This window comes from Patella vulgata, chromosome 4 (genome assembly GCF_932274485.2).
Source record: "Patella vulgata chromosome 4, xgPatVulg1.2, whole genome shotgun sequence".
In the NCBI taxonomy this organism is placed as follows: Eukaryota; Metazoa; Mollusca; class Gastropoda; family Patellidae; genus Patella; species Patella vulgata.
The window spans coordinates 86,891,287-86,911,116 of record NC_065882.2 but is presented as its reverse complement, the minus strand read 5'-3'; the positions used below and the strand labels follow the sequence as shown (position 1 = coordinate 86,911,116).

The 19,830-nt window shown below is 35.9% G+C and overlaps 1 protein-coding gene across 1 annotated transcript; it reads left to right on the top strand.

Annotated features, from left to right (window-relative positions):
• The first annotated feature begins 2,768 nt into the window (after nt 1-2,768).
• Nucleotides 2,769-19,402, top strand: LOC126819166 (glucokinase regulatory protein). Its single transcript, XM_050547041.2, has 15 exons — nt 2,769-2,899; nt 6,502-6,594; nt 7,544-7,605; nt 8,562-8,630; nt 9,157-9,225; nt 10,145-10,218; nt 11,501-11,567; nt 12,651-12,799; nt 13,354-13,394; nt 13,766-13,830; nt 14,385-14,500; nt 15,562-15,657; nt 16,447-16,548; nt 18,225-18,301; nt 19,339-19,402. The coding sequence occupies exons 2-14, from the start codon at nt 6,522-6,524 to the stop codon at nt 18,232-18,234; spliced, it is 993 nt and encodes a 330-aa protein (XP_050402998.1). The 5' UTR covers nt 2,769-2,899; nt 6,502-6,521; the 3' UTR covers nt 18,235-18,301; nt 19,339-19,402.
• The last annotated feature ends 428 nt before the right edge of the window (nt 19,403-19,830 follow it).

Below are 19,830 nucleotides of genomic sequence, written 5' to 3'. Positions count from 1 at the left end.
TTTAAGTGTCAAATCTTTCAATAGGTTTTATATCTATAAAGTTTCAGTTGTATTTTCACACAAGTTCAGGATATGTTTCACAGTCTAATCTCGAGGCTTTGTATTATATTTAAACTTTAACAAAAGTCAAATAGTTTAAAGTTAATCAAGTTCGTGTGAAAAAACAATCAAACCCAAACCAGATCGGCTAAGAATATTCGATGTCAGACGATTGCGATGAAATAAATTTTAATTTTTAAAGAAGCAATTTCAATCTTTTAAATAAAATGATGGATTTAATGGTCTCATCGTTTTATTTATATTTTGAATAGTTAAATATGAACTTGACATTTGCCCCCCCCCCCCCCATTAATCTGGTCGGCCCTCTGTTTGCCCCCCCCCCCCAATAATTTTATAAAATAAAAAAAAGTATTTGTGATACGCTTCGGTAATCAATACCTTCTACGGTGAATAAATCCAACCTCCCCACTCAGTCATAAACTTGCATGTTGTAGAGCATTTGGCGCTCACAAGGGGAATTCGTTGAGGTTCGCAAGTCCGTTCGTTTGACATTTTGTTCTGGGGGAGGACTCCCTACTTTGACGCTCGTGAGTGGGCTTCGTCGTGATTCGCAAGTCCGTTCGTTTGACACTTTACCTCATCGATCAGTGCCTGAAATACTGCCAGGCTGCATTTCCGGCAACCTGTTTTTCAAATTTTTCTGGGGGAGGCCCCCTACCCCTAGTTGAAGCTCGTGCCTTTGCCCCCTTAACCTTGGACTTTGCCCCAGCTTTGCCCCTCCAATCGCCGACGGCTGGCGCCGCCACTGGATGTACGTAATGTTCAGCCAGGTATATAAAGTTCTAAAAGATCTGAGAGGTAAACAGGTGCTAAATTATTTAAACATTTAAAAGTGAGCAATAAAATCTTGAAATCAATTCGATATTTAACAGGTAACCAGTGTAAATTATATAAAACAGAGGTTATAATGGCGATGGTCACATGTCTTAGTTAAAGTAACAAGTCTAGCCGCAGTATTCTGTATTTTTTGTAATTTATCTTTCAGCTTAAAAGGTAAACCAAGTTGGTTTGGATTTAAAAAGATCAGATTTTATTTTTGTTGACTTAAGTTTATTTGAACATCTTCGTACTTACACGTCAAATGTCATCCAAGGATTGCCAATTTTCTATAAATTTATGTGTTGCGTGTACAATAGGCCTATTGTTATTTAAGGGTATCCTAAAGGTATCAGAATCTGAATCCCTGATAGAATGATATAAATTTGAATTATATTTGTGAGAGATGCTTACTATTATACACGTTGTTCACTTTTAGAGCATTTTGGCGTCGGTAATATGATAAATGAATGTCGAACTGTTTTCTCGCTGAATAATCGCCGCTATTCGACTCGTTCTTACGTTTTCGACCAGTGGGGATAATATAATTTGATATAATGATATCCAATAGGCATGCTTGTATTTTTTACATGCCGTATATGAAGCCACAGTGAACGGAATTCAACTATCAAAATATTGAATTCTCTTCGAAAGGAACTGTCGGCCATTTTGATAACAAGTATTACTATTTTTTTAAAGACGAAACGAAACATGAAATAATCACCGCTTTGATTAATCATTAGGAGTAAATAATGACTTGAGATATGATTGGCAATAATCAATCAACTAATCATTAATCCAAGACGACTGATTAGTATTACTCATAGTTGATTGATTTATATATGCCTCTATGGAACATTAACATGAAAATGGGTCTAAAAGCACAAAATGTGAATGATGTGATTATTTCAATTTTGAAAAGAAATTATTGTAATTTCAAATTAATTATTTTCGGCGAAATACGTGAACAGTTCAAATTGAACAACAGTCGTTCACGTCTACTTAGTCCATTCTACGCGTTTTTTATAAATTATTATCGGCCATTACTAATTAGTTCCGCATTGTCTTGTAGGATATGTTTTTCTTTGTTCGTTACAAATGACGCCCGAAATTATAAAATTTTCATTGTCTCTTAAATATGGTAAATTGATAATGACATCAATTTTGATTGGCATGGAACAAGATTGAATTCTTGGCTTTAATTTCGAAGATCATGGAAAATATTGACTGGGGTACGGAATGGGAGGGCATGTGCCCTTAATCTTGTCCATCCCATCCCACGATCTACGGTAATTTAGTAAAAAAATATAAGATTTCGGAACATGATTAGCTAAAAGTCGTGCCGTTGTTGTGAATGGGACAAACTTTGCTGAGGCCCGTTTTCCATGTGTGCGTTTTTGCCGGTTAGATGGAAACGGCCCCATTACATTGGCTTTAGACCGACTTTTTCGCAGTTGATAGCTCTTCTTCAACTTTGAGATTTTGAAATGGCTTACAATTTGTTAGTGTTCTTTTATATTACCGATACTGTCTGAAATTGAGCTATTTTATCTGGAACGACAATAATCATGATGAATCAATGAGTATTTTTGGATTTTGTGAAGTTCTTACATTTCGGCGCCGACTTTTAAGTTGATTTAAAAATCAAGATTTCAAGCCTTTTAAGAAAAACCAAATTCTCTCCCCAAAAAATCAAATTTCTTAAATAATAGAATTTTAATAATAAATTGTTACTTTAACTGCTTGACATCAAAACTAGTTTTTAGAATAACAAGAATACAAAATTCAAAAACTAGATAAAGGGAGACGACTCCATTTTACGTCACTATTCGGACTTCGGAATGTGTAAGGGAGACAACTTTAAATAAGATAAATTGAATCTGTGATTAACCAGTGTGATAAAGCACGTGAGGTCAGTTGTCAGATTATTGAGGGACGTGTGTAGAAGTAAACATGTAAATTATAAGTGTGATATGAATCATGTGATAACGATGACCTCATTTGTTTTATTTTACAGTCCAGGGTAAGTATAACGACATGTTTACATAGAGATATAACAGTTAATTACCCAGATTAACTATTTATAGTAGGTTCTTCGTAGTTCTATTTGATTATCAATAATTCCTACTCGATCTATTCGAATGCTAATTAAGGGAAACGCCCTTTTTTTTATTGCTGATTGATCAAAGATTTGCATCTGTGCATCTGTGAAAAGAACTGCGAAGTCAGCTTATCTATAAATGTTTTATGATGAGTTAAGACTGAACCATGGACCTACCTATATTAACAATAGCCTTGATCTGTGTCTGTGATAAGGATTTGTTGTAGATTAGCAGTGTAGCCTAGTTTAGACCTATTTAAGCTTGTCTTGTGATATACAGTTGATCAACTGTAGTGTTATTTAGACCAACAGGTATTTTATATTCTATGTTTAAGTAAATCGTTTCAATGGCATTTAGTAATTGAACTGGAATATACAGGTGACAATTCTATGAAATACACTTACTACTTATTACTGAGTGACGTTTCAACTAGACTTCTCTAGTCATTATCAAGCAATGATAAAATATGACATACAACAAGACAATATATATATGTACACAACAATACTTGTGTTCAGACGCTTAAGTTGAACTGGTTTAAAAACCTGGGGATCGTTAAACCAGTTTAACTTAAGCGTCTGAACGCAAATGTGGGGCAAATAAAGCAGTTTAAAACCCCAGCTCGCGACCTGTCTTCAAGAAGGCTTTTTATTATAAACTGGTTCATCTTAGACGTCTGAACGGGTTGGCTTAAAAAACCCTGCTCCAGCTTGCTTTGAAGCTACCCATGCGTAGTTAACTCTAACCTCCGGCCGGAGAGGTCAGAATAGTTAAACTGGTTTGGCTTATAGTACGTGTGAATGCAACATGATGCTGTCTTAAAAACCGCAGCGATTATGAACTGGTTTAAAAATAAGCGTCTGAACGGGCTATTTTGGGAATCCCTTTAGGTACATAAGGGGTATCTCTGGTTTGTCAGCATTAACCAAATATTGTTGTGTACATGTATATATTGTCTTGTCATATTTTATCATTGCTTGATAATGACTAGAGAAGCCACTAGTTGCTCAGTAATAAGTAGTAATTTTATTCCATAGAATTGTCACCTGTATATGTAAAGTAGCTTACTTTCTAACTCAATATCATCCAAAGTCTTCGACACTGAAAACACAAATTATATTTCAATTTAAATCAACATTGATATTGTGATCTTACCGGGAATAGATGGGCTTCTGATATCCAATATTTAAGACAAAATAAACATTTTACCATTGGTACACGAATCGTGTACCATAATACGTTTCAGTGCCATTTGTAACAAGGGACTTGAAGAACAAAGCTTGACATATTCCACAATCCATGTCAAACGGTGACGTCATATTCTTATCTAGAGAGCATGCGCAAAAAATACTCTTGTTGTAGACTGGCATAACCAGACTTCTGGTGTGTTTCACCGAAAATAACTGATTAGAAATTACAGTAAAAACAGAAACGATTGAATGTAAATCAGTACATGAACATTCATATTACATTATTATATTAGCGATTTAGCTCGTTTAGCATCCAGCCACTTGCTAATTGTTAGGTTTACTACATTTATAACCTGATAATTAATTCTATTTTGGATTTTATTTTGTTGTTTTTACATTAATTAACTTTACATTAATTATCTTTACATTAATTATCTTCCCATGGTAGCATACAACGTGTACTATTATATAATCACTATGCTATGATATATGGGATAGACCTAAAATAACGACTTAAGAATATTTCTGCAATGCAAATAAATCGTAGAATAAATGTCGGATCGTCTGGTTTGTAGATCAGGTACATGTAAGATATGATATTAGAAAAAATTATTAGACAAATTCTTTAATCAGAAATGAAATGGAGTTGAATGGCCTTCTTGACTAACTGGGCTATTGAAGATGGGCATACAGTATACAGTGTGCTATGAGGGAAATTTTGCCCAGATTACGACGCTACGACCTACTCTTACTTTGAATTCCAACTGTCAATGCGTACACGGGACCCCCATCTCAACGACTATACATTGTGCGTTGACAAGCCATTCATCCTGCACCAGTGATAAGAGGGAACCATGCCAGAATTCTCCGCCAACAGTGGTAGTGAACTAGAGACCGCCTGGTTAGCGAGCCTATATCATACTCGCTGATCCACCATGGCTGTGATTGTTTAACCATTCTGTGTTTCAAAGATATGTGCCTTGATAGTAGTGCTCGCATATATATTCAAATAGTCTTTCAATGCTTTTTGAACGGAATTTCCACTATTTGTTATTCAATCTTTATTAAGATTTGCAACCCAGGAATCATGATAATTCTGCTTGTGTTTTGTCTTTCGTTTATTCCAATTTTCGGGTTTGTCTTTCTTAATCTTTGTTCTTTCAATGATTTTACATGTAATTGGAAAATAAAATGTAAAATTTGAACTCTGAATAGGAAGTTTATCAAGATTTTCCGACGTGGTTCCCCCGTGTCAGTGGTGCAGGACTGAGGGTCCGACAAGGACAACTGTCTAGTTGTTCTGATGGGAGGGAAACGTGGTTCCCCCTTGTCAGTGGTGCAGGACTGAGGGTCCGACAAGGACAACTGTCTAGTCGTTCTGATGGGAGGGAAAACCCTGGACTATTGTATTCATTGTCATGCTCGTAAAAGATCCCTTGGCAGTTGGAATTTGATATAAGAGTAGACTGTAGTTCGCTGCCTGGGCAAAATTTCCCTGATAGCACACTGTATGGCGTATGCCTGTCTTCATTAGCCCAGTTCGGAACAGAACAGTAGGACGTTAAACCCTGTTTCATTTTATTCTAAAATAGGAAAGAAAACAAAGTAGAGATTTTATTAATCAAATTAGAATTTTTTACTGTGGTTATTGATTAGTGAGGTGTTGATGTGGATATTGGGGTGTAAAACTTTAATTAACCCCAGTAATTAAGTTTATTTCTCAACAATTGACAGATTAGTATCCTACCCATGAATTATTGATTATAAATCATGGCACCTGTTGCAGAAATGAAATGGAGTTTAACGTCATACTGTTCTACTCTGACTGGGATAATGAAGACGGGCATACGCCATACAGTCGACTACGAGGGAATGTTTGCCCGGACAGTGCCACTATGGCCTACTCTTATATCGAATTCCAACTGTCAAGGGATCTTTTACATGCACGCCAATGTGTACACGGGACCTCAATTTTTTTCATCTCATCCAAACAACTATACATTATCCCTTGCCAGGCCCTCCGTCCTGGATCACTGACGAGGGGAAACCACGCAAGAAAATCCCAATGAACTTTCTCTACCAACACCGTTAGCGAATCCATGACCTCCAGATTAGCGAGCCAGCATCTTAGTCACTTAGTGACCATGGCATCACTTTTTACGGACAACATCAGGCCCGATACATCCCTAACATTTTGTCTGACACAGAACGATCTTTTTTACCTGATATTATTTATAGGCTACACGGTCGGTACAGAGTTGAAATTATCAGGACCAATTAAAACCCTTATTTTCAGGTCTGTTGATGATCTTATTGTTGTTGTTTTTTTGCAGGCATCCAATGTATCACCAGTATGACACCCGAAAAACCAATCACAGAACGGATAAATCCTAAGACAAATAATATAGATATAGCCTCACCACTAGGTAGGTTCAATAATACAGGTATAACCTCACCTGTAGATACAGGTAGGTTCAATAATACAGGTATAACCTCACCTGTAGGTACAGGTAGGTTCAATAATATAGATATAGCCTCACCACTAGGTAGGTTCAATAATACAGGTATAACATCACCTGTAGATACAGGTAGGTTCAATAATACAGGTATAGCCTCACCTGTAGATACAGTTAGGTTCAATAATATAGATATAACCTCACCTCTACATGTAGGTAGGTTCAATAATACAGGTAGTGTCAGTGAAACAGAAATGAAATGAGGTGTAATATCCTACATTGTTTACACCAACCCTATTAATAAGGATCGCCATACACCTAATCATCATCAAATTCCAATTATTAATGGATTTTTAACGTGCATGCCAATGTTGACAAATGTCATTTCATTGTATCTTTGTATTGCTGAAACTGTCATTAGCTCAGTCGAAACAGAACAGTAGGATGTTAAACCCCATTTCATTTCATGTATTTCAAATTCATTTTTGACAGATAATCCATTTTGAGATCTGTCTTCATTATCCCAGTTGGTGCAGAAAAGTAGGATGTTAAACCCCATTACCTTTTTGAGGAGCGGGGGGTTGGATGGTCGAATGTTAAGCACGCGCGCGTTGTATCATACTGCCTATCATTGAATCAACTAGCGTGGTTTCGAATCCCCGGTTGTACCTGACAAGGAGTAGGGTCGTCTGGCCAATCTCGTGGGTTTGCTCCGGGTCCTCCGGTTTCCTCCCACTGCTCTAAATACCCCTACTCGCAAGCAGATTATTGAAATAAAATTGAACTGACCTAGTTTGTGTCGAATGGACATTAAACCCAATTTATCACTCTCTCCGTTTTGAGATTCCACTTTAGTTAGACTTAAAGTCATCAAAAATAGACTGTACAACAATTTATGAATTATTATATTTCTTTTCAGAAATTGTTTCGTTATTAGAAGATTGTGATGCAGAAATTTTTAAAGGGTGGGGAAAATATCCAGTAAGTAGTAGCCTATTTTACTCTTTGATCACTGATATTTACTGCTGCCTTGGGTAAATCCTCTGATATATAAACAAATTATTACTTATATAACAAATCGGTGGTTTTTAGCAGTGGAAGAGATCCAATGGGGTTAGACAGGCAACTATACCAATCTGATGAAAACACAGATCCTATTTTGTTTCGTTTTTATCGTTCAAAATTTTGTTTTACTTGTCTTTACTACACTAGGATCTGGAAGAGTAGTTATATAAGCCGTGTTCTCGTTGATGTGAGGGATTAGCTAATGAACCAGTCTGTCACGGCGAGCTTTAGTCGTGTGGTGCACGAAACTGTGGGTAATCCACTAGAAACATCAATGCTGATTAGTTAATCAAGTGTCTGATGTCATAGGGTCAACAGCCGTTCGTATGACCTCTGACGCAACCTATCGCTACAACCAGTCAGATCTTCATGTAGTGTAGGCCATCGAAAGTATAAAAAAGAGACGAAATATAGATCTGTATTTTAATCAGATTGGCAACAATACAAAGCGACACTGAATACCATGATAAAAAAAAAAAAAAATTTAGAATGCATGGTTTGCTTGTTGTCTACCGTAGTACGATGATTATGGCACTGGCTAACTAACTTTAAGGTCCCAGGTTCAATCCTATTATGGAATCTGGGGGTTGGATGGCCGAATGGTTAACACATGCGCGTTGTATCATAAGGTCTGTCATTCAGTCAAATGATTTCTCAGCTTGTATGTAACAAGGAGTAGAGTTACTTTTAAAACCTCATGGATTTTCTCCTGGTCCTCTGGTTTCGTCAAACTGGTAAAGACCCCTACACACAAACAAATTATTGAAATAAAATCTAACCAAATGTTAGTCCCGAAATGACCTTTTGTATCAAGTGGACCATATTTACTGATATAAAACTCAAGTTTTTACCCTGTTTTTGTCTATGTTCAGGATATTTACAATGAAAGAATACAGAAAAATATTGATGCTGTATCCGAAATAGTTGTTAGTATTTTAAAAGTAAGTGGAGGTTTTATTTTATTTTAGATGGTTTAGATGATCTATCCAGAATCTTGCCCATGACATGAATTTTTACAAATTTCCAGCTACCTTTGAGTTTTTTATCATTGCCTTAAACATACATTATGCAAGAGCTAAATCTGCATATTGCAGGTCTTTCTTAAGCCTGAAATGTTTTCTAAATTATTAATTAGACATTGATTAACTTCTCCAGGCCATAATCAACTCTCGATGGCATCAGATTTCTCCGATATTAAATGGATTAGAACAGTTCAGCCATATTTTGATTTAAGCTAAAAATGGAGGAGCGAGACTTAGCTTCGAACAACTAGTACGATAATTTTCAAATTATTCATTTTACATTATCTATTTTTGAACTATTATAGCAAGAAGGGCTAGCTCTTTATCTAAATCTTACATAAAGTATCTTTAAGTTAAGGTTAAGATGTAGCAGAAGTGTATCCCCAACTAGTGAAAATCTCGTTCCCAACCTTGTTATGGTATTATTATTATTTATCACTTTCAGAATTCAACAAGGAACAGTATTATATTGAGTGGATGCGGAACTTCTGGTCGAATTGCTTTTAGTATTGCAGTAAGTATCTATAGTACAGCTTCTATTCTATTAGTAGTGTCTCCATGGCAACCTGGGGGGGGGGGCGTTAAGTCTTAATACATGCCCTTTAAAATATAACATCTGTCATTGTGACTGACAAACTTCGTGGATTTTCTCTGAGTCCTATTCTATCCTTTCCAGCGTGGTTCCCCCTCGTCACTGATGCAGGACAGAGGGCCTGACAAGTACAGCTGTCTAGTCGTTCGGATGGGACGAATAACCGAGGTCCTGTGTATACATTGGCGTGCACGTAAAAGATCCTTTGACAGTTGGAATTCAATATAAGAGTAGGCCGTAGAGCCGCTGTCCGGGCAAAATTTCCCCCACAGCACACTGTATGGCATATACCCGTCTTCATTAGCCCAGGTTTGGAGCAGAACAGTAGGACGTTAAACCCCATTTCATTTCATTTCACCTATTCTCTCCTCACACTGCTAAACAAGTATTGATAAAATGGATTACTGTTGAAGATATCTTTATGAAACTTTATACACGCATCAACCTATTCCTGTACACTTTCTTACTCAGTGATTTCTGGCATTTGAATAGCATTTCTTCGGGAGCACCAACTAAAAATTCTGCCTATAATTTCTTCAGGAAAAAAAAATAATTTATAAAGAAAAAGTTCTTGGTTCTTCTTCCTAAAAGATTTGAGTTCAACATATTTAAAGTTTTGAAATTTAAACAAAAGATCGCACGCAAGAATTTAGAGGCTGTTTGTTGATTAACAACATGAAGAATTAAACTTTAAATTTGGTTTAGCCGTATTTTTGACTAAGGACACAGGATATGATATCTTGATGACTGATGGTCTAGTCTGCGATGTCTGGCAGACGTTAAATAACCATGGTAACAGTAGTAGTTGATGACTGAGACAGCTTTTGTTGTTTTATTTCAGAGAAGTTTTAATGATAAATTAAGAAAGTTTGGTATTACGCCATGTTTTGATTATTTACTAGCCGGTGGTGATGTGTAAGTTATTATATATATTCTATTATCTATACTAATATTTACTAGCAGGGTTAGGGTTAGGGTTATTATATATATTCTATTATCTATACTAATATTTACTAGCAGGGTTAGGGTTAGGGTTATTATATATATTCTATTATCTATACTAATATTTACTAGCAGGGTTAGGGTTAGGGTTATTATATATATTCTATTTTCTATACTAATATTTACTAGCAGGGTTAGGGTTAGGGTTATTATATATATTCTATCATCTATACTAATATTTACTAGTAGGGTTAGGGTTAGGGTTATTATATATATTCTATTATCTATACTAATATTTACTAGTAGGGTTAGGGTTAGGGTTATTATATATATTCTATTATCTATACTAATATTTACTAGCAGGGTTAGGGTTAGGGTTATTATATATATTCTATAATCAATACCATTATTTACTAGCAGGGTTATGGCTGGGGGGGGGGGTCGAAGGGTCTAAGGCCTGTCATTGAGGCAAGTGGTGTGCTTGTGGGTTTTCGCCGGGTCATCCAGTTTCCACCTATTGCTAAAGCACTATAGAAATACAATGAAAACTACAATATTATGAATTGTTTCAATGGCATTTAGTAATTGAACTGGTGTATACAGGTCACAATTCTATGGAATACAATTACAGCTTTTTACTGAGCGGCGTTTCGACTCGGCTTCTCTAGTCATTATCAAGCTATGATTGTTGTGTACATGTATATATTGTCTTGTCATATTTTATCATTGTTTGATAATGACAAGAGAAGCCACTAGTTGCTCAGTAATAAGCAGTAACTGTATTCAATGTCCAGTTCAATTACTAAATGCCATTGAAACAATTTAAAAGTCATAGCATATAAAAATACCATGGAAACTACAATATTATGGACAATGAATATCAGTCCAAGAAACCGTTCAATTCCATTCAGTATGTAAAACTTTATATATTATAGAGCGTTATTTACTTCCCAAAAACTGTTCAATTCCATTTAGTATGTAAAAAGTTACGATAAAATGAATTTATATATTATAGAGCGTTATTTACTTCCCAAAAACTGTTCAATTCCATTTAGTATGTAAAAAGTTATGATAAATTGAATTTATATATTATAGAGCGTTATTTACTTCCCAAAAACTGTTCAATTCCATTTAGTATGTAAAAAGTTACGATAAATTGAATTTATATATTATAGAGCGTTATTTACTTCCCAAAAACTGTTCAATTCCATTTAGTATGTAAAAAGTTACGATAAATTGAATTTATATATTATAGAGCGTTATTTACTTCTCAAGAGTCTGGTGAAGATGATCCTGTTAATGGTCGAGATCAACTGATTAAGGTAATAAAATCAAATTATACAAAAAATAGATTACATTGTTAAACCTACGGGATACTTCATTCGGAATCCAGAATTTCAATTTCTGGACACGTCACAGTTTTATCATTCAAGATGTCAAGATGACGTGGGAGAATACTGGCTAATGAAGATGGGCGTACATACGCTTAACATGCTGAGAGACAGCGGCGTTATCAATTTGATTAAATTTCGTTTCGTTTTTATAGTTCAAAATTTCGTTTTACTTGTCTTTACTACACTAGGATCTGGAAGAGTTGTTATATCATCCGCGTTCTGGTGATGTGAGGGATTAGCCAATGAAACGGTCTGTTAAGGTGAGGGGTCTTTATCAGTGGGAGGAAACTGGAGAACCCGGTGAAAACCCACGAGGTTGGACAGGCGACCCTACTCCTTGTTGGGTACAACCGGGGATTAGAAACCACACCAGTTGACTCCATGACAGACCTTAGGATACAGCGCGCACATGCTAACTATTCGACCATTCAACCCCCTCCCTGGTTAATTTAAAACTTGCCGGTATAGTATGATCTAACATCATCTTATATTAACAACAAAACACATACTTATGGAAAACAGCTACTAGTGTATTTAAGGCGACGTTTCGTAGGCCTTTGATCATGTTGTTGCTATGTATGGTTTCAGTTATGTTGTTGTATTTTGTCTATATATATTTGCCTCATACCTGTTTTACTGTATTAGCTTGATAACGTTGAGAGAATACTCTACGAAACGTCGCCTTAAATACACTAGTAGCTGTTTTCCATAAGTATGTGTTTTGTTGTTACTCTATCCAGTTACTAAATGCCATTTAAAGAACATATCATCTTATATATGAAATGTATTTTATTCAGATTCGTCAAGTGTTCTATTACGTGCATGCCAACTTGTTCATGGCATCTCAGTTTTTTGTCCCATCCAAATAGCTATCGATGATTTTCCTGCCAGTCACTTCATCCTGCACCACTGACAATGGGAAACCATGTTGGAAGAACCACTGCTGTCAGTTAAATCAATTGTCTACAAAATATTATTTTTGTATTTGTAAAAGAATTGTAATATTTTCAGGCAACGAAAGGAAAGAAGAAGGTTTTATTTATTGGTATAACGTGTGGTTTGTCCGCACCCTTTGTGGCCGGACAATTAGACTACTGTCTACAGCATTTAGACAAGTTTATACCAGTCATTATAGGTTTTAATCCAATTCAGTTAGCAAGGTAAGTGGCCGATCTATACAATTTAGTTTACTGTGTGAAGGGCGGTTTGGATGGCCCAATGGTCTAATGCGTGCACTCTAGATCATAAGGTCTGTCATTGAGGGGGTTGGATATTCGAATGGTTAGCACGCGTGCGCTGTAGCATACGGTCTGTCATTGAGTCAACTGGCGGGTTTTCGATTCCCCGGTTGTACGTGACAAGGAGTAGGGTCGCCTGTCCAACCTCGTGGGTTTTCTCCGGGTCCTCCGGTTTCCTCCCACTGCTAAAGACCCCTACGTGCAAGCGAATTATTGAAATAAAATTGAACCATGTGTTAGTCCCGAAATGACCTAGTTTGTGTCAAGTGGACGTTAAACCCTCTCTCTCTCTCTCTCTCTGTCTGTCATTGAGTCAGGTAATCTAAACATATTGTCATCAATAATAATAATAATAATATAATAATATAATAATAATAATCATCGTTTTCTATAGCGCTGAACATTCAGTCAGTCTGATTGCTCTGTGGCGCTTTAAAACATTTTACATCATCATCAATGAATTTATATTTTTACAGAAATTTACCTGTAGAAAATTGGCATAAAACATTCCTTCAAGGTAAATATAGTTTTCATGTTTTATTTACATTGTTATAATATAAATGATATTAAATGAAATGGGGGAAAATATCATAGAAAGTTTGTTTCTTGCTTCAGACGACTAACGGATCGGGAAATTCACTGACTGAAATTCACTTAAGAAATACAATAAATGCAGAGTTAAATTTTTAGTTTGTGTAAAACACAAAAGAATAGATTTTTGAACCTGACCAGTGCTAAAACTTGTGATGTGCTTTGAAAAAACAACTACCTGTATACACAATGAAATTGACCGTACGGAGAGCCCTGTAAGGAGACCCATATCCACAACTTCCATCGTAGACTTCATGAATTTCCGTGGAAACAAATTGTTTTATTTTATATTTTCAGTTTTAGAAGATTTAATATCCGTCGAAGGCCTTAAAAAAGGCTTTCTTATAAATCCAATAGTAGGGGTTAGTATTTTATTTTAATACCGAAGGGGATTAGGGAACAGGTGTCGCCTATGTAAAACACCTCACCCTTAAAAACTTAATATCCGATACACATTTACAGTAGAATACTGGATGGTGTATATCTCTTACAATATGATTAATATACACATCTATATTTCATTTTGTTTTTTTTATACTTTCGATGGCCTCCACTAAATGAAGATCTGGCCGGTTGCAATGGGAGGTTGTGTCAGGGGTCATGCAAGCGACTTTTGACCCTATGATTTCAGACGTTTGATTAACCAATCAGCGTAGATGTTTCTAGTGGAATACCCACAGTTTCTTGCACAGCACGCTAAGAAATTGCTGCAACACACCATTTCATTGGCTAATCCCTTACATCAATCAGAACTTGGGTTATATAACAACTCTTCCAGATCCTAGTGTAGTAAAGACAAGGAAAACGAAATTTTGAACTATAAAATACGAAACGAAATAGGATCTGTGTTTGAATCAGGTTGTATCTGATACAGTAAAATACTTTATGAAGTTATTGTTATTATTTGTTATTTCAGCCTGAACCAATAACAGGATCCAGTAGAATGAAGGGAGGTACAGCAACCAAACTTATACTAGAATCTATCTTCGTTAGTGCTTTATCAACTTTACATGTCAAAGGTCAAAATATAATGTAAGTAAGGGCCAAAGGTCAAAACATCTAAAGGAAAATTTTGATTTTATGTTCGTTTCTTAGTAAGGCTTTAGTGTTTCCCCCTTTAAATAAACTAGGTCTGTCATTGAGTCAACTGGTGTGGTTTCTATTCCCCACTTGTACGTGACAAGGGGTAGGGTCGCCAGTCCAACCGTGTAGATTTTCTCTGGGACCCCTGGTTTCCTCCTACTGCTAAAGACCCCAAATTATTGAAATACAATTGAACCATGTGTTAATCTCGAAATGACCTAGTTTATTTCAAGTGGACGTTAAACCCTAAATCAGCGATATTAGACGAAAACACTAAGTGTGAAAAGTATTTATTTGATGAAATGGAAAATGTTTATTTAGTTTTTGTGTGTATGACAGATGTGAAACAGAGTAGAACTGCATTACAATGTGGAACACTACTTTTTAGATATGGTGGCCATTTCAATTGTAGGCTCAATTTAATTTTATTTATTTATTTTAATTTTTATTTTATTGTTAAGCACATCTGGGCACTTATGTGAAAGATGGACTATAAAAATTACCATAATAATAATAATTGTTACTATAGTTAATAAACAGTCCAAATCATCTATTTTTACGGTTTATCATCAACCATTGTTGAACCGCAGATCGGACTCAAATTAGTTAGAAACCGGACCTATCATATGGCATTAAGAGTTGATTATGGTCTGGATAAGTTAATTAATGTCTTATTAATAATTTATATAACATTTCAGGCCTAAAGAAAGACCTGCAATAGGCAGATTTAGCTCTTGTATAATGTTTAAGAAAACAAGATCAAAATACGAAGAGTAGATAATCTCCTGACTTTTATTTAATCAGATTTAAACGAGGCCCATCAAAATATTTCAGCGAAACTTAACAATGGCACTGATATGTCCAAAGGGTCAGGCTCAAGTTCTAAACGGTCCAAATATTACGTCAAAACTGACATAAAGTTTCGTCAAAAATTGGGCATAACGGTCACAAGAAAGAAGTGATTAAATATTTAGCTCTTGTATTTTTAACATCTTTGTTTTATATTGTAGAGCTCAGTTAGTGTTAAATTCGTATGAAACAGTTTATCAAAATGTATATAAGGAAAAAGAACAGATTGCTAAAGTTGTTAAACTTGCGGGTAAAAGGTAAGATTATTTACTTGATCAACTAGATTAAATGACTAGCTAAGTGGGTAAAACGCTAGCTCGCTAGCCTGGAGGTCGTGTGTTCGATCCTTGCATTGACCGAGAAAGTTCATACAGATTTTCCGGCATGGTTCCCCCTTGTCAGTGATGCAAGACTGAGGACTTGACAAGGACAGATGTCTAGTCGTTAGGATGGCGAAAAACCGAAGTCCCGTGAACACATTGGCGTGCACGTAAAAGATCCCTCGACAGTTGGAAATCGATATAAGAGTAGGCCGTAGTGCCGCTGTCCAGGCAAAATTTCCCTCACAGCACACTGTATGGCGTATGCCCGTCTTTATTACCCCAGTTGGGAGCAGAACAGTAGGACGTTAAACCCCATTTCATTTCATTTCAGATTAAATGACATTGGCTTTCAATTCGTGTTTGGATTGAATTCAAGTTATTAACATGTACTTAAAGATCTGTGCATCAACTATAGTTGACACTTCCATCCAAATCAACCTTCATGGGTTTTCTCCAGGTCCTCCGGTTGTATGTGATAAGGAGAAGGGTCGCCTGTCCAACCTCGTCGCTTTTCTCTTGGTCCTCCTGTTTCCCCCTACATCTAAAGACCCCTACGCGCAAGCGAATAATTGAAATAAAACTGAACCATATGTTAGTCCTGAAATGGCCTGGTTTGTGTCAAGTGGACATTAAACCCCCCTCTCTCTCTCTCTCTTGTTTGAAAGTTCATTGCAATCTCCCTAGTAAAATAGTTTTATTTTATTTTATTTCTCTTTTTTTCAGTTTAAACTCAGGTGGATATATATACTATGTTGGCTGGGATAGTCTAGGAATTATGGGACTGATAGACGCATCAGAATGTCAACCAACATATGGAGCTTGTAGGTATATAGCAACTAGTTACTCATATGGTTATTCATTCCCTGGTGTGCACTTTAGATCCCTAAGGTCTGTTATTGAATCAAGTGGCATGGTTTCGATCTTCAGCTTGTATGCGACAAGAGTAGTGTTGCCTGTCCATAATAAAACTGAACCATATGTTAGTCCCAAAATGACCTTGTTTTCAAGAGGATGTTTAACCACATCTCTCTCTTATGTTGATCATGAGGTCTGAGTCCCCGGTTGTACAAAACAAGGAGTAGGGTCGCCTGTCCAACCTCGTGGATTTTCTCTGGGTCCTCTGGTATCCTCGCACTATTAAAGATCCCTCCACGCAAGCGAATTATTGAATCTCTCTCTCTCTCTCTCTCTCTCTCTCTCTCTCTCTCTCTGTGCTTGCTTGCTTGATAATTCTGAGTGTAGACCTAACCAGGGATCTTAATCGACTGTTTTTTGTTGGCTTTAGCCGCTTGAAGTTCAATCAAGCCGATTGGTAAAACAATGAATCAGTCACTATGGTGTCATAAATCAATCTACTTTCGGCTAAATTACGACAGGTTAATTATTACTTGTTAATTAAGTAGTTAATCAACTTGCTTGTTGGCTACAATAACAGTCATACCTTAGTGAGAATCCACCACATGGTTCATAATCCGAGCAATTAGCACAAGTAATGGTAATTTTGATAATCCGGTAAAAAAACAAAACAAGCTTGCCGATTATTCATAACAGGTCCAGTTAGTAGCCTTGAGGAAATAGGTCACGTGGCAATCGAAGGAAGACGATATGATCTTGGAATGGATTGTGCATCTATCGCACACCTTCGACGCGTCGTATGAATACCAGGTGCACTGGTAGATATTAAGATAATAATTGGATCATAATTTAATGGTTTCACTGACCAGTTGTTAGTTATATTTAAATCTTAGTTGAATATAATCCTCGGATGGAACACCGAATACACTGAGAAACAGTCATTAATAATATATAATTATGAATCTCCAATGCCGAAATTCCGAGGACATATGACATCGGTTGGAATTAGGTCAATAAACCAGCGATGCTAGTTTTAGTTTTAATAAGCGTTTACTGTTATGTTTTTTTATTTTTATGCTGACAGAGGTTAACTTTTTAAAATATTGTCGTTATTGAAAGCTATAAAGCATAGTCGTATGGAATTTAATTTTAAAGCCATTTAAATTATGGTTGTCATGTGATCACTGTGCTGTGTGTCTATCATGGACAAATGAATAAAAACATTTGCAAGTTATGTGATAGAAAAAAAAAAACCTCCTAAAAATTGTGTGTTATGAATAAATACCACGGTGCCGTATCAACTTTTATCCATCGAAAAAAATGATTACAGTAATTTATTCAGGAATATTACTGACATGAATTTCAAACCGGTACGTGAATTAAATAACGAATACAGTAATTTATTCAGGAATATTACTGACATGAATTTCAAGCCGGTACGTGAATTAAATATGGAAAATTTTCCGAACGGTGTACCCAATTCCTACCAAAACCAAATTTGACCCAATTCTGGCCCATTCATTTCAAAATGGATTAAGAACCCTGGACCTAACTACAGTAAGACAAATTTTTTTAAAGCAGTGGATTTTAACCAATATTTTGTTTTGTGAATGATGAAATAAGGTGTAAATATTAATTTTTTTCAGCCCTAGATGATGTTCGAGGTTTTCTATATAAAAGTTATAGTAATCTTAGAAATAAAGAAGGCAGTTTATCACATGTGGTAAGATATTGTTTATTTTACTAGGGTTAGGGTTAGGTAGATTTATCTTGAGGTATCACATCCACTGGATAAATTTATTCACATACCATATAAGGGCTGGGTCACGACAATCTGATTATAATACACATCTATATTTCATTTTGTTTTTTTTATACCTTTGATGGCCTACACTACATGAAGATCTGACCAGTTGTACTGGAAGGTAGTGTCAGGGGCGGCCAAGCAGCTTTTGACCCTATGACATTTATTTAACCAATCACTGTTGACGTTCCTAATGGGTTATCCACAGTTCCTAGTGTAGTAAAGACAAGAAAAAACAAAATTTTGAACTATAAAAACACGAAATGAAATAGGATCTGTGTTTTAATCAGATTGGAGTCACGCTATTGAGGTTTTATTTCATGTGAACAGTAAAATTTGTCCTATAGGTTACAGATTGTTTGTCCTACGGATAAGTACTACAGTAGGGTGCTCATCATGCCCCTATCCTACAGTACAAAACATGTCCATTCTATCCATGTAGCATTTGATGTACAAACTAACCACTACTTCACAAAACATGGAACTCAAGTGGCTGGAAACCGAGAACAATAATCTAAACGACTCATCCGTTAAGATATTTAAGGGGGATGGCCGAATGGTTAGCACATGCGCAATGAATCATAAGGTCTGTCATTGAGTCAACTGGCTTGGTTTCGATTGCCCAGTTGTACGTAAGTAGGGTCGCCTGTTCAACCTAAAGACCCCTACGCGCAAGCGAATTATTGTATTAAAATTGAACCATTTGTTAGTCCCGAAATGACCTAGTTTGTGTCGAGTGGACATTAAACCTATTTCTCTCTCTCTCTGTTTAAGATATTTGTTAGGATTTATGTGTTAAAGGATCGTTTCAGTAGTCAGAATCAGAAATAAAATGTGGTTTAACTTCCTACTGTTCTGTACCGACTGAGCTAATAAGACAGGCGTACGCCAGACAGTATGCTATGAGCGAACAGCAAGTGCTATGGGATACTGAACGGAATGTTTTTATATTTTAGGGTAAACATTATCTAATCAGTATAGAAGATTTTACAGCCAATATTTTACCTGGATTACGGGAAGAAGATATAGTTATATTACTGACTACAGGTATATATACTATATTATCTAGTTTATCCTAGTCTAATACCGTGCCGGTGTACGTCAAGAATAATTGGCCCATAATATTAATTAAATATACATTATGGGAGATTAGATAAAGAGCTGGCTGTTCTCACTATAATAGTTAAAAACTAGATAATATAAAGAGAATTTGCTGAAAATTTCAGGCAAATTGATCCACTCTAAACCAAGATTTTAGCAATTGAATTTTCAGCCTAGCCGTGATCATCATTACTAAAGTCAGTACGATAAAAAACATAGTCTCGATTATCCATTTCATGATTAAATGAAAGTTGAACAGCAAATCAGAACCTAATCCAATAAACATCGCAGGCTAGCGATGACATCGAGAGTTGATTATGGTCTGGATAAGTTAATTATTGTCTAAT

What these genes read in the sequence shown, in the direction of transcription:
- LOC126819166 (XM_050547041.2), top strand. Translation starts at nt 6,522, where the DNA reads ATGACACCCGAAAAACCAATCACAGAACGGATAAATCCTAAGACAAAT. An exon ending in AGATATAGCCTCACCACTAG is followed by an intron (nt 6,595 to 7,543) that starts GTAGGTTCAATA and finishes ATTTCTTTTCAG; the next exon opens with AAATTGTTTCGTTATTAGAA. An exon ending in GTCAAAGGTCAAAATATAAT is followed by an intron (nt 14,501 to 15,561) that starts GTAAGTAAGGGC and finishes TTTATATTGTAG; the next exon opens with AGCTCAGTTAGTGTTAAATT.